The 15,238-nt window shown below is 48.9% G+C and overlaps 1 protein-coding gene across 6 annotated transcripts in view; it reads left to right on the forward strand.

Annotated features, from left to right (window-relative positions):
• The first annotated feature begins 8,724 nt into the window (after window positions 1–8,724).
• KRAS (KRAS proto-oncogene, GTPase) overlaps window positions 8,725–15,238 on the forward strand; it is a 67,905-nt gene continuing 61,391 nt past the window's right edge. For 4 of the 6 annotated variants that reach the window (XM_074937436.1, XM_074937449.1, XM_074937472.1 and 1 more), the window contains exons 1-2: window positions 8,725–8,845; window positions 14,191–14,312. In XM_074937436.1, coding sequence (XP_074793537.1) covers window positions 14,202–14,312 — 111 coding nt within the window. In that variant the 5' untranslated portion in view covers window positions 8,725–8,845; window positions 14,191–14,201. Of the gene's footprint in view, window positions 8,850–14,190; window positions 14,313–15,238 lie in introns of all 6 variants that reach the window. The other 2 variants (XM_074937464.1, XM_074937444.1) reach the window with 2 other exon arrangements.

Raw genomic sequence — 15,238 nt, forward strand, 5'->3', positions numbered from 1 at the left:
CTCTGGACAGCACTCTCAACTCAGATGCACGATTGTTTGCCGTTGCTCTGACGCAGGGAGGGGCGACTGACGACACGGCTTACAGGGTTGGCTTACAGGGAGTTAAAATCAACAAAGGGGGTGGCTTTACATCACGGAGTATTTCAGGCAGGACTTCACGGCGGGTTCCAATAAGAAATGGTGCACCTAAGTTATTGTTCTTATTGGAACAAGGAGGTTAGTCTGGCCTCTGATTGATACATGGCTAGATTTACCTCGCTGCACCTTCTCTGTGAGTGACTGCAGTGTGACCTAGAGGAATGAGTCCCCTAGACTGGGGGGGGGGGGGTTGCAAATGAGTACAAAACAAATCTGATCTATTTCTTGTTTTGATACACTCCATCTATCTTTTACATCTTTGGCTGGCAGCAGACAGTGCACAAGGACTGCATGCCATCCACATCTCATGGCTGCTCGGCAGAAGATGGTACAATAGGACTGCTAGCCATCCTCATCTCTTGCCTGCCCGGCAGAAGATGATGCAATAGGAGTGCTAGCAATCCGTATCACCTGCCTGCTCACCATAAGATGGTTCAGTAGGACTGACTGCAGGACTAAAGAGAATGATCTGATCAAGTCACTCCAAATTTAGTCCCTGCGCCCATGTCTGCCCAGGCGCTCCTGATCGACCTCACAGAGGCGACCAGGAGCACCTCGGACATGACGATGACGGCTACCAGTCCTATTGCACCGTCTGCTGCCACAAGACAATGGGTTGCTGCTGCTGTGTAGCAATGCAGTACCGCGTCTGCCAGCACCCAGGAGACATATGGTGACAGTGAGCTGAGCGGGCTCCATGCTTGCCGCGGTATGGCGTCTGCACAGGTAACTCAGGAAAAAAGGCGCGAAACGATTGTCTGCCCTTGCTTTCACGGAGAGAGGGAAGGAACGGGGGCCTGACGATATGTACCCAGAACCACCCGCGACAATGTTTTAGCCCCATCAGGCATTGGGATCTCAACCCAGAATTCCAATGGGCAGTGGAGACTGCGGGAACTGTGGGATAGCTACCCACAGTGCAACACTCCAGAAGTCGACTCTAGCCTCGGTACTGTGGAAGCACTCCGCCGAGTTAATCCACTTAATGCACTTAGAGCATTTTCTGTGGGGACACACACACTCGAATATATAAAACCGATTTCTAAAAAGCCGACTTCTATAAATTCGACCTAATTTCGTAGTGTAGACATACCCTGAGAGCAGAATTTACATTTGTCTTTAGAGCAGTGACAGCGCAGCACTTTTACTAGAAGAGGCTGTATAAAATGAAACCAGACCAAAAGCCTGGTTGGGGTTAATGCAATTTAATGCTGAACAAGCATCATGTACTATGTAGCTATGCCTGTACAAAGGGATTGATCTTGAAAGTAGAGCTGGTAATTGGTAATGCAGATTTGTTGAAACTGAAACATTCTGTGGGAACATGGTTAAAACTTTCGATAAAACTTTCAGTGGAAACCTGGCAGGTTGCTGGGGAGCCTCCTCAGCACCTCACCTAGCAGGGAGCTTAGGTGCTGGGCCCCCCAAACCCTTCAGGCACCTGGCTCCTCAGCAGCCTGACAGATGGGCTGCTGTGGAGTCTGATCTTCTCAGCTCCATGGCACCTTGCCAGATGGGCTGTCAGGCTCCCAACCTTCCTGGGATCCCCTGTTAGCCAACTCCCCAAGCTCCCCAGCTTCTTGGGTGGCTGGTTCCCTGGCCTGGCCCACACCCCAGCTGGCCAGCTTCCAGGCTTCTCAGCAGCTTGCCAGGTGGGTTGCTATGGTGCATGGGCTCCCAGAACTTCCAGGCTCCCAGGGAGCATATTTCATTCTGGAAGCACCAAAACATTCCTGCTGTGGGAACACTGTGATGTCTCTGAAAAAAAGTTTTGTGGAATTTCAGTTCTGCAAAAAATTTTGAGGTTTTGGCATTTTGTCCCAAGTTGGGCTGAAAACTTTTCCAAAACCTCAGAATGTTTTTTGTTGAGCTGAAATTCAGTTTCCTAGCCATCTCTGCTTGATAGATCCTCAGCAGAAGCAACATACTTAGTTTGTAGGGTGAATAGTGGGTGCACAGCACCTCTCAGGATCAGACTATAAATGATTTCCTAAGTACTTTGAGTATTTTGATTTTTTTTTTAAGTAAAGAAGCCTGCAGTAAAGAAAAAGCAAGAGAGTAACCATTTTGAAAAGAGAAAATTTCCTTCTTTTCTTTATATGCAGTATTTTAATAATTTTCTTTCCTTACATGTGTTTCTTATTGTGTAAGAATGATGTACAGTTTTACCAAACTGCAGTGAACTGAAACTCCTGGTTATAACAGATTGGTTATGTCCCCAGGAGTTGTACTGATATGCAGGGATCTGAGTGGAGGCCTGTAACATCTGAAAGACAGTAGGCAACACTAACATGTAAACTAAGGGCCTAATCCTACTCACATTAACTTTATGTGGAGCAGGAGCAGGCCCCAGTTTACCTCAGGGGGTAAAGATCATGTTTTTGATTCACAACAAGAGGCAAAACCCACTTTGTTTACTCTAAAGACTCATCTTCACTGCAGAGTTAATTTGGGCTCTTACTCGGGAGTCGCCCCTAATCTGACTCCCATCCACACACAAAACCCTCTCATGCAAGCGTGGCAGTGATTTCAACCTGGACCAACTGGCTTGTCTGTAGTTGCATTCTAAAGACCAACTGAAGCTTTCACTTGGGCTAGTAACCTATTAATTTTGCTGTGAGGACACAGGCTAAACCACTCAAGTGCTGATAGTATTCCAGTGGCTTCCCACAATTCCTCCCCTCCCCTCCTCCCCCCCGGGCCCAGAAGGATAGACAAGGTCTTCTACAGTTCACTGGGAAAGAATCATGGAGCAGCTCAATTTATTGCAGCTTAAAGAACCATGGGGATACGCCCCAGAAATTGAAACAACACTCAGGAATGAGCGTAGTACCAGTGAGAACACAGTAACTCCTGTATGGCTGTGCAATGTGGCTGCTCACACCGGGGCTAGGCTAATCCATGTGCCTATCACCCAACTTGACTGCAGTGAAGACACACCCTGACCTGCCTCCACCCCAGCGTCTCTGGGAAGGTGACCGCCTCACACTTTTCGAGCATCCTCTTCAGCACATTCCAGGGCTGGAAAATTAGAGCCTTATCTGGGGAAGTACTGAACATATGCAGTTCTCCTGGATACTCCCTGGAGTTGCAGGTGCTCATCACCTCTCAGACTCAGACTTTGGAGTGCAGCCTTGCTGTAGTTGAACCCAGAGCACAGCTAGTCAGTGTCTTTTCTTCTCTGTTCTCTGGGGTAGGAGAGAGAGACTGCAATTGGATAGTCCATTTCTAGCTCGTCCAAGGGCCATTTTTTCCAAAGGTTTCAGAAATCCTTCACTAGTTTAAGATGAATGCCTATACTTACAGATTTGCATCTACATTACTGAGCGTAATTGATTATGAGTGCCATATTGTGGATATAAATGACAGAATTTAGACATCCAACTAAACGATTTGCAGAGACAAATTAGATAGTTAAACAATGGATTTTCCAAAGGTTTTGGGGCCTGATCCAAAAGACTCCCATTAATTTCAATGTGCTTTGGATCTTTCCCTATGCACACAAACACTGTATACTGTACAACTTGAAAAATTATGCTTTTTTGAAGTTAAATTGGGTTTTTCTTTCAACTGTTTTAATTTTAATTTAGGGATATGTGCTGACAATATAATTAGAGGGGATGCCATGTTAATTAATGGTGGCTGGCAAGTTGGGAAAGCAAAGTCACCCACTCTTCTAAAGAATACTTCACAGCCAAAGCTTTTGTCCCTCCCTGCCTGCCCCACCCGCTAGATCCCATTTCTAGGTAGAGAAACCTACTATTAAAGAGAGAGAGAGAAAGTGAACACCAGTGGTTAGACTAAAAATCAAACCATTTAGAAGCAGTAGCAAAAGTCAGAATTGTAAAATGTTGCCTTCAAAATAAGTCTGATGTTTTTGCAGAAAATGTTAACCGTATTTCACTGGAACCTACATACAGTGAAGATTTTTTAAACAAAATTTAAACAGAACTTCACTATGGGTTAAAGTCTGTTCTTGATGCATGTTTGCATGAAGCTAATAGGTGCTGCATGTACACACCCATGAGCAGAATGTGGCCTTCTCAATGGAGGTTCACTGTAAGCAGAATTGAAATTTGCACATTACAATACATTGAAATAATTTGGAATTTTCTATTTCAATATAAGATTTTTGCTATATCTGATTTCACTGCATTCTGCTGTATGAAGTTTGTTACCATACTTGTTATTTAGGACCTTTCTAGACGAGAGTTTTTGATTGTATTGTATCAAGAGTTAATAGATTGCCAATTATGTGTTAAGTAGAAATTGCCAGTTAACTTATGTTTACATTAGCATTTATAATCAACACAATACTATGGCCTAGACAACGCCTTAGTTTTTTAAAGGAGCTCTTGTGTAAATGGCCTTATCCACATTCTGCATCTTGGAGGTATCTGCAAGAACTCCTTTAAAATGTTTAAAGTGTACCTAGAAGGGGAGATGGATAGGGAATGCATGCAATTACCTCCTAAAACCCTTCATATGGGTTTGCTGTGAGTTGTGCATGTATACGTGTATGTCATTTTCCTCATCAGTATTTTTTTAAATAATGGTGTTCAGTCTTTGGGCTGCATGAATCCACTCCCTTTTCGTGGGCTAAGTCTTCATGGTCTCACATTGGCATTTGTTCTGCATTCTCTTTGCACAGGAGTGACTGCCACTGCAAGGCAATGGAGAAGCAGACTCCTGTCTCAGCTCCAAAACAGATGTCAGCCAGGGAAAGCTTATTGTATATCTTTGGGCTGTAGCTGCTTTAAAACTCTTCCCCAGATGGCTGACATTCAGCTGGAGAAAAACTCTTGCTCTTCAGGTTTGAATGTCATGAGCTTTATTGCCTGATATTTAGGACTAGATGAGTCTGGGAAGGGGGCAATCTTGAGTGACAGTGCAATGCCTGCATGGGGGTTCAGAGGTTGCCACCATCAGGAAAATACCCTATCAGAAAAGGATACCAAAACCATGGTGTTGGTTCTCAGAAGATTTTAACATTTCAGCATGTGAACCTTCAAAGTTCAGTAGTTCTGCAGGCAATTCTGGGCGGTATGCAAATCATAAAGAATCCTGCTAATCAGGACTGAAATTATGATTAGGACAAATATAGAGTTGCCTTTGAATTGGTAAAAATATTGTAATTAGATGACTATTTGGTTCCAGGAGAACTGAATTGTTTTTGTTCTTTTTGTAAAGTTGAAAGTGCATCTTGCCTGTGTTCAGAACTTCCTCTACAAATTACAGTCAGACACAATCAATCAAAATGTAGTTTGTTAACTCTTGTAAACTCTGGCAAAATCCAGCTTTTTTGCTGCTTTTGCACTGGATTTTCAAAAGCTTATTTCTAATCAATCCAGTTAATGAGTAGGTGCATAACACATCTTAATTCATGTATTTATTTTGATTAAAGTATTTTTTTAAAAAACTACTCAAAATGATAGATGCTTGTAATATTTTTAAGAAGGGATGTAAAATAAAAAAATAACCACCCAGCAATATATTTAAACCTACATACAACAAAAATCAGGAAAACATATTTCCCACCTTCTCCCGAATCCATCCCTCACAAAACAAAACAAAATAAAACAAAACAAATTATCCCTCCACAAATGCCTGAACAAATAGATGGGCTTTGAAATGAATTAACACAGCAAACCTTGAAGGCCAGCAAACTCAGGCTTTTTGGTGTCAAGGTAGGGAAATAATTCCAAAGTCAAGGAGCTCACTTTTGCTTCTCCCTGAGGATTCTTTTCTGATCTCAGCTATAGATATGTGGCATAGGTAGAGAAGGAGTCTTTTGAGTAGCCTAGCCCCAAACCACCTCTGGCTTCATAGGTCAAAACAGTCAATGTAGCTCATGGACCATCAGTATCATGTGCTCACAGTGAGATGTCCCATAGTACACTGCCAAATACATATTATTTTGTGCAATTTTTTATTAAGCCTGCTGAAATATAGTGTAATAAGAATGCCTAAAGCAAAGATCTCGGACAAGGCCCATAAATAAGACATCGAATAGTCAGATCAACAAGTTTTATATATTCACTACTTGAAAGGGATCAGGTTACTAACTTCTAAACCACCAGTAGAGGAGTGACAGAATGATCTATAAGAGCACCCCACAGCTATGAGTCATACATGCCCCACCACTGTACACTGGCCACTAGAGGGGAATCCTTACACAAAGGTCCTGAGTTTGCTCCCATAAAAGTCCAGAGGACTTTTGCCATTGACTTCAATGAGAACAGATGAGGCCACAAGAGTATGAACAAAGCAACTGGTCTGGACTTTCTCAGACCCTATGCAATGGAAGATGGCATTTTCACATGATAGTTCAGAAACATGCACTCTTCTGCTTTCTGCCAGACCCTAAACATCAGGGAATAGCATTCAACAGCTACATGAGCAATTTGGCAGCAAAACCTACTTGCATCAATCGACCATGGGAACACAGCTTCTAAATTAGATGGCACAGTCCCAAAGTGTCAATGCCTTAGAGGACCAAATGGGTGCAACTCAGCAGAATCCTTCTTGGATGAACATTACTGTGAAAGAAGCTTGAACATCTTACAGTACTTCTGTCATCTATGATTAGGGAGAGCAAAGCTCTAATCTGTTAACTTAAAAGTCTTGAATACTAAGTTTGTAGACACAATATTTGCCTTCTTGACCTGCCAGCTCAGAAAGAAGGAGAAGACAGTGGGCCAAATTCATATCTGGTGCGTAGGTGCTAGAACTAGGACTGGTGTGGGTGCTGCTGCACCCTTGGCTTGCATTAGTAACAACAACCCAAATACATGGTTTCTGCCTTCAGCACCCCCACTGTAAAAATTGTTCCAGCACCACTGATCTGGTGTGATCAAATTGTCTAGGAATGAGTTTGGGTCCATAGTCTTTCCCCTAGAGATGCTGATACATATAGATCAGGGGTTCCCAAACTTGGTTCGCGGCTTGTTCAGGCAGGCCGAGAGACGCTTTGTTTACCTGAGCGTCCACAGGTACGGCTGCTCGCAGCTCCCAGTGGCTGCGGTTCACCGTTCCCGGCCAATGGGAGCTGTGAGAAGCAGCGTGGGCTAGGCCACCGCTTCCCGCAGTTCCCATTGGCCAGGAACGGCAAACCGCAGCCACTGGGAGCTGCGAGCGGCCATACCTGTGGACGCTCAGGTAAACAAAGCGTCTCACGGCCCACCAGGGGCTTACCCTGAACAAGCCATGAACCAAGTTTGGGAACCCCTGAGGTAGATTTAAAAATTGACATCATTCACTGTATAGTAAAGATCTATACATTCACCTGGTACAATAGACCTCTATGGTTATAGGATATTAAGTTTTTGGTGTTTTTGTTAGAGAAAATAGACTTCGCCCTGTAATTGTTAACTTGACTCAGAAATTTGATTCATGTTTATTACTTTTTGCAATGAGTATCCTGTGCAACTAGAAGAGGTGTTTCATTTAGTTTTTAAATGAGTGAAAACAAAAAACTTTAAATGGCATCAATTATTTTAAGTTTTACAGTAATTCTTTCGAGGGGGTGTGTTTTTGTCTCTCCTTCTATTTTCTGCCAGTATTTCTACTTTTCTTCCCCCACAAAGCCTTTTTCAAATTTAACTAGAAAGCTTCCCAAATATACTTGACTAAACAACCAAATGTGTTTTTTTTTTTAAAAAAAGAATAAAACCTAAACAAGCCGTAGAACTGATTAAACCACTTTCCTCAAAAACATTACTTCTTGGAGATATCATTTGCTGTGTGGTACTGCGTGCTTTATTAATATGTAGATAGTATGGACTAGCTCATACATTTGTGTACTGCTCGGCAGGAATGGGATCTGTGTATGGTGAACTATGCATATAGTGACAGGTTTCAGAGTAGCAGCCGTGTCAGTCTGTATTCGCAAAGAGAACAGGAGTACTAGTGGCACCTTAGAGACTAACCAATTTATTTGAGCATAAGCTTTCATGAGCTACAGCTCACTTCATCGGATGCATCGGATGTAGCTCACGAAAGCTTATGCTCAAATAAATTGGTTAGTCTCTAATGTGCCACTAGTACTTCTTTTCTTTATGCATATAGTGGGCCCAATACGTTTATGTGTGAAAGACTCAGTGTGGATCTGTAATTCTGTAGGTCTGAGTGTCTTGGGCTCTGTGTATAGGTGTCTGGCTCTGTGTGGTTTCCTATTTCAAGTGTCTTTGACAGAGGGGTTTGGAAATTTTGATGAACTTTTTTTTGCTTTTCGTTCTCTTTCCGTTCTGGCTGGCCAAGCTTGAGTGGAGTAGCCAAAACTTTTGAAAATTTTAAATATTGACAGAAAGTGTTCATAGAAAGCCACCCCCCGCAGTGGAGCCTTCCTGGCTTGGGGTGGGGCTGCTGTGGAGCTACAGGGCTGGGTAGCTGTGTGTGTCCCTGTAGGGCTGGGGCTGTAGCTCTGTCTGTGCTGCTTGCTGCCTCAGGAGCTGGGGGCAGTTTGCGTGGGACACTGCGGGTCTGTCAGTCTGTGGGTGGGTCGCTCCCCCCGCCTCCTCCTCCTCCTCCGCCTCCCTGCGGCGGAGCGCGGAGCGCATCGAGCGCATCCACTCGCTCGGCGCTCGGCTCGGCAGCCCCAGCAGCCCCAGCCCCGTCCCCCGCCATTTCAGCCCGGCACGGAGAGGCAGAGGGACGCGAGCGGCCGCGGCGGGGACGAGCAGCCGCCCCGCAGCCCGGACAGCGCCAGGCAGGTGCGGGGACCGGGGGGGCGGCGGCGGCGGCGGGAACGGGCGGGCGGGCGGAGGCCGTGTGGAGCCGGGACCCCGGACCCTCCAGCGGGACCCGGGGCGGAGAGACTCGCCAGCGCCGCCGCCCTGCCCGGCCAGCGCCGCCGCCGCCGCCGCCTGGGGGGAAGCGGGGACTGGGGAGCCCAGACCTGAGGGAGGCCGGGCGGGAGCCTCCGCGCGCATCGAGGCGCCCCAGCCGCCTGCTCCCCCCCCCCGCGTGTGCCCCTAGCGCCCTGCTTACCTGTGCTTTGGCCCCCGTCCGCCCCCGTGTCCCCCCCTGCGCCCCCACGGGCCGCCAGCTTACCTGTGCCGCCGCCCCCGTACCCTCACCTGCCCCCTACGGGCCGCCAGCTTACCTGTGCCGCCGCCCCCGTACCCTCACCTGCCCCCCACGGGCCGCCAGCTTACCTGTGCCGCCGCCCCCGTATCCTCACCTGCCCCCCACGGGCCGCCAGCTTACCTGTGCCGCCGCCCCCGTACCCTCACCTGCCCCCCACGGGCCGCCAGCTTACCTGTGCCCCCGTACCCTCACCTGCCCCCCACGGGCCGCCAGCTTACCTGTGCCCCCGCCCCCGTACCCTCACCTGCCCCCCACGGGCCGCCAGCTTACCCGTGCCCCCGCCCCCGTACCCTCACCTGCCCCCCACGGGCCGCCAGCTTACCTGTGCCCCCGCCCCCTCACCTGCCCCCCACGGGCCGCCAGCTTACCTGTGCCCCCACCCCCGTACCGTCACCTGCCCCCCACGGGCCGCCAGCTTACCTGTGCCCCCACCCCCGTACCCTCACCTGCCCCCCACGGGCCGCCAGCTTACCTGTGCCCCCGCCCCCGCCCCCTCACCTGCCCCCCACGGGCCGCCAGCTTACCTGTGCCCCCGACAGCCCCCGCCCCCCTGTGTCCTCACCTGCCCCCCATGTGCCCCCAGCTTACCTGTGTCCTCACCTGCCCCCCATGTGCCACCAGCTTACCTGTGCCCCCAACAGCCCCCCTGTGTCCCCACCTGCCCCCCATGTGCCCCCAGCTTACCTGTGCCCCCAACAGCCCCCCTGTGTCCCCACCTGCCCCCCATGTGCCCCCAGCTTACTTGTGCCCCCAACAGCCCCCGCCCCCCTGTGTCCCCACCTGCCCCCCCATGTGCCCCCAGCTTACCTGTGCTCCCAACAGCCCCTGCCCCCCTGTGTCCCCACCTGCCCCCCCATGTGCCGCTAGCTTACCTGTGCCCCCAACAGCCCCCGCCCCCCTGTGTCCCCACCTGGCCCCCGACAGCCCCCGCATGTCCCCACCTGCCCCCCATGTGCTGCCAGCTTAACTATGCCCCCAATAGCCCCTGTCCCCCTTGTGCCCTCCTGCCCACCTGTATCCCCACCTGCCTCCCATGTGCTGCCAGTTTACCTGTGCCCCCAACACCCCCTGTTCCCCCATATGTCCCCTGCACACCTGTATCCCCGCCTGCTCCCAGCATCCTGCTTACCTGTGCTCCCGACAGGTCCTGGCCCCTGTGTGCTCCCTGCCCACTTGTATCCCCTGCTGCCCCCTGTGTGTCCTCTGCCTACCTGTATCTTCACCAACGTCCCGTGTGCCCCAATGTCCTGCTTACCTGTGCCTCTGACAGCCCCCTGCCCACCTGTATTCCCACCTTCCCCCAGTGCCCTGCTTAACTGTGCTCGCGACAGGCCCTGCCCCCCCCGTGTGCTCCCTGTCCACTTCTATTCCCTGCTGCCCCCATGTGTTGTCCTGCCCATCTGCCTCCCGTGTGCCCCAATGCTCTGATTACCTGTGCTCCTGACAGCTGCTGCCCACCTGCCCCCCCCTTGTGTGTCCTCTGCTCTCTGTATGCCCCTAGTGTCTGGCCTACCTGCCTCCCATGTGCTCCCTGCCCACCCTTGTGCCCCCAACACCCTGCTTACCTATGCCAATGACAGTCCCTGCCCCCTTCATCCCCTTCCCCCCCATTTGCCACCAGCTTACCTGTGCCCCTGACAGCCCCCCATGACCCCCCTGCACACTTGTACCTCCTGCCCCCTGTGAACTCCCAACAGCCCCTGCCCCTGTATGCCACCAGCCCCCTGCACACCTATACCCCCCGTGCCTCCTGCCCCCTGGTTGCGCCTAGCTGCCTGTGTACCTGTGCCCCTGACAGCCCCTACCCTCGTGTACTTCCAGCCCTCATGCACACCTGTGCCCCCCATATACCCACTGCACACCTATACTCCCAACAGCTTCCATGTGCCCTGACGGCTTGTGCCCCCTGCCCACCTATATCCACTACAGCTAGGGTTGCCAACCCTCCAGGATTGCCCTGGAGTCTCCAGGAATTCTTTAATTAAAAGATTGTCATGTGATGAAACCTCCAGGAATACAGCCAACCAGAACTGGCAACCCTACCTATAATCCTTGCTTCCTCCACCTTTGTACACTCCCATGTGACCCCAGCTGCCTCTGCCCGCTACACCCCCAACAGTCCCTGCTCCATATGTGCCCCCAAGAGCCATTACCCCATATCCCCCCACCTTCCCCTGCCCCCACAGCACTATAACTTCCAAGAGTCTCTACTCTGTATGCCCCATGCCTCACCTGCCCCCTACGCCTCCCTACCCTTCCCAAGAGCCCCTATCACTCTCTATATCCCAGCCTCCTCTGCATCCTCCAGACCACAATGCTCTCTATACCCCCTGAGTACTCCAGCCTCCTCTGCACCCTATACTGCATGGGAACCCGTACCCTCTGTATATCCCAACTTCTGATCCCTACACCTGATGGCCTCTGAGAGCCTCTACTCCATCTATACCTTATCCTCCTCTGACTCTACATCCCCGTGTCCTCCTGAGAGCCCCCAGCCAGTGGCGACAAGTTATATGGGACCGTGGTGCCCGAGCTCCAGGAATATTCAGGGCCTGGGGGCGTAGCTCCACCAATGTTTGGGGCTGGGTCTCTTCCCCCAGTGTCGCGTGCCTCCCCCGGAGCATCTCCCGGCCCTGCCTGTCACCCTATGGCAATTTAAAAGGGCCAGGGGGCCCCCAGCTGCTGCCGCCACCACCAGCACGGCTAAGGTGACTTCCTGCCCGCCCTTGCTCCACCCCACTCCTGGAAGCAGCCGGCACGTCCCTGTGGCCCCCTGGGGATGTGTGTCCGTGTGCTGCCCTCGCCCTGAGCGCTGACTCTGCATCTCCCATTGGCCGGGAACTGTGGCCAATGGGAGCTGCAGGGGCGGTCCCTGTGGGCAGCGGCACATGGACCCCCCTGACCCTCCTGCCTAGGAGCCACTGCCAGAGGGTGTGCCGGTCGCTTTCGAGAGCTGCCTGAGGTAAGCGTCGCACCCCTCACCCTGTCCTGCACCCCTGCCCCAGCCCAGAGCCTGCCCACAAACTCCCTCTGAGCCCGCACCCCTCCCGCACCTCAACCCCCTGCCCCAGCCCAGAGCCTGCACCCCAAACCTCCTCCCACACCCAAACTCCCTCCCAGAGCCTGCACCCTGCACCCCACACTCCCTGCCACAGCCCAGAGCCGGCACCCCTCCCGCATCCAAACTCCCTCCCAGAGCCTTAGGTGGTGGTGTGGGGGGCAGGGGAATTTTGACCAGTTCTGGGCACCAGAAAAAATTATACAAACCTGCTGCTCCTGGCCCCAGCATCTCTGTATATCCCCTGAGCGCTCCTACACCCATCCATATCTTTAGCTTTCTGCTCCCCTACAGCCCTCTATACTCTAGACCAGGGGTGGGCAAACTTGGCCACATCAGGTATGGAAATTGTATGGCAGGCCATGAATGCTCACGGTTCCTGGCCAATGGGAGCTGCGGGGGCGGGGCAGGGGCAGTGTGTGGAGCCCCTTGGCTGCTCCTATGTGTAGGAGCCAGAGGGGGGACATGCCGCTGCTTCTGGGAGCCGCAGGGAGCCCCGGCATGTGCGGAGCAGGGCAAGCCCCCAACCCTGCTCCTCGGCTGGAGCACGAGGGCCGGATTAAAACGTCTGAAGGGCCAGATGCAGTCCCCTTCCATTCTCTGCCTCTCTCTCTGTCCCATGGTTATGTCTTTTGGCTCTCCTCTCTGCCCCACCTCTCTCTTCAGGCAGATAGTGATTTTGCTGCCTCTGAGAGGAGGAGGAGGAGGTGCTGCAGGAAGGACAGGTGGCCAACGCCCTCCGCCTCTTGAGCGTGAGCCTGACACCAGCCCACACGACTGGATCCCAACAATATTATGCTGTCAAATTCCACCCCTCCCCCCACAAAATAATCACCGTATGCACAAGTAAATAGTGGGATTCCCAGCTCTAAGTATAAGGAATATAAAGAGCCGGAGGAGCAAAGATGTTACAGAAAATTTTGGCTGCCATGCTTTTCTGTCCTAGTCTGTCACTTTCCTCCTGACAGGCTTTGCATCTCACTCAAGAATTTACTTGCTACTATATCATTATTTGTATAACAGAATTGGCTATAATGGGCAAAGAGTATTCTGGTAATTTATGACAACCATACAATAGTATATTATTGGATGTCCCATATATAATAATAGTATACTACTCTTGCCCAGAAAAAAAATCTGTGAAGGTGAATCTGACAGGTGAGCCCTGGTGTTCAGTTTTTTTGATAGTAAAATGTTTTAAAGGGTTGTGTTCATATTTTAATATTAAAACTTTATATAGTTTGCTGCTCTCTTGGTAGCATTTAGCCACTTTGTAACTTCCCAGTGAATCAGTAGCGACCCTCCATTTTTAATAATCAATTTCATTCTGAGGCTTTGCCCTTTTGAGTGCTTCATGGGTTATTTTATATTATTATAGTCATAAATCCTGATATCCAACAACTTGCTATGTCACTGCTCAAAATGGAGAGGTCTTGATGGTAGTGGCTTTGCTCTGCAGCATTTGTTTTTTTCTAATGTGTGTTTCTGATCTCACAATGTTTACATCAATTTATCTTTAAGATTTGAGGGAACAGCATCCTAAATCTCTTACATTTTGTGAAAAGAACTGATCAGAATATCAAATAAAATATTGCATATTATAACCTATAAAAACAGATTTTTTTCAACTTTCCTGAGTTCTATGTAATGGTTTTCACAATTAAAGTTAGTTTCAGTTTGTGTTCAATAACTTGTGGCACAATACCTGCACCAAATCTTTTACAACTTTTGACACTCAGAAATAGCATCCCCTTTTCAAAAGCTTTTTTTTTGTGTGTGCGCTAGCAAGAGAATGGTTTTCCCTTTCTTTAAACACCTCAGTAAAGGAACTGGGGGATGACTTAACATGTAATTGAAACCTGACTCTCTCTCTCTCTCATGCTTAATCTTGACTTCTTTGTTACTAGGTCTGCTGAAAATGACGGAATATAAACTTGTCGTTGTTGGAGCTGGTGGTGTAGGCAAGAGTGCCTTGACAATACAGCTAATTCAGAATCATTTTGTGGATGAATATGATCCTACAATAGAGGTAAACAATTTAATTTTAATAATGTATACAAGTTCTTTTGACGAGAGAGGCAGATTACTTTCTCTCAAATGCTGATGTTGATTTTGTGGCTTGTATTGCTATATTTTTCTATGAAATGCCTTTTCTATAACCTTTTGATTTGTATTTTGTTTAAATGATGCTATAATAGTGACCAATATTTATAGCTTGTTTTAAAGACATTTTAGATATCCAGCAGATATTCAAAGTGCTATTCTAAGCTCAATGGACTGTCATTCCATAGTGGTGTTACAAAATCAAAAGGTAATATCCCGAAAATATACTTTGATCACCTGAAGATTGGTTCTGGGTACTAGATCTAATTTAAAAAACCCCAGTAAACTAGGGGTGTGTGTGTCCGTGTGTGCACGCCTGCGTGTCTTAAATTGAGAGAGAGAGAGAAGTGCACAAAATTAGCATAGCATTTGAGACTTTTCTCATAATTCTTATAAAAGAAACTTACCTCTGAAGTTGCAAGTCTCATAACTTGAATTGATAATTAAACCGTCACATGTTTCTACAAAATCAGAGGATTGTTTAGATGCCCAGGACTTAAAATAACAGGGCAGTTCTACATTAAAAGTTATGGTGTGTGGCCAGAACTACATGGAGAAGTTTACGGTGCCTATTGCTACTATCCATCAATAATAGTGTTAGTACTTCTAGGAACACCAATCATTCAGAATGTTAACATGTAACGTTCCCCAGAAAAGTGTAAACTTCCTAGAAGATTTGACTGATGAAATTTCTTTGTGTTATAGGAAGTTTGCAAACTAGTTGCACAGGATTACCTCAACATTATGTTGTAGTCCACAGTTGTGGAAATCATTGGTGTAATGTTTTGAAGGGAACAACTGCAGTTTTTACCTACATAAACATCTTTTCACTTATCACAATAGCATTCCTCT

This window comes from Natator depressus, chromosome 1 (genome assembly GCF_965152275.1).
Source record: "Natator depressus isolate rNatDep1 chromosome 1, rNatDep2.hap1, whole genome shotgun sequence".
NCBI lineage: Eukaryota > Metazoa > Chordata > Testudines > Cheloniidae > Natator > Natator depressus.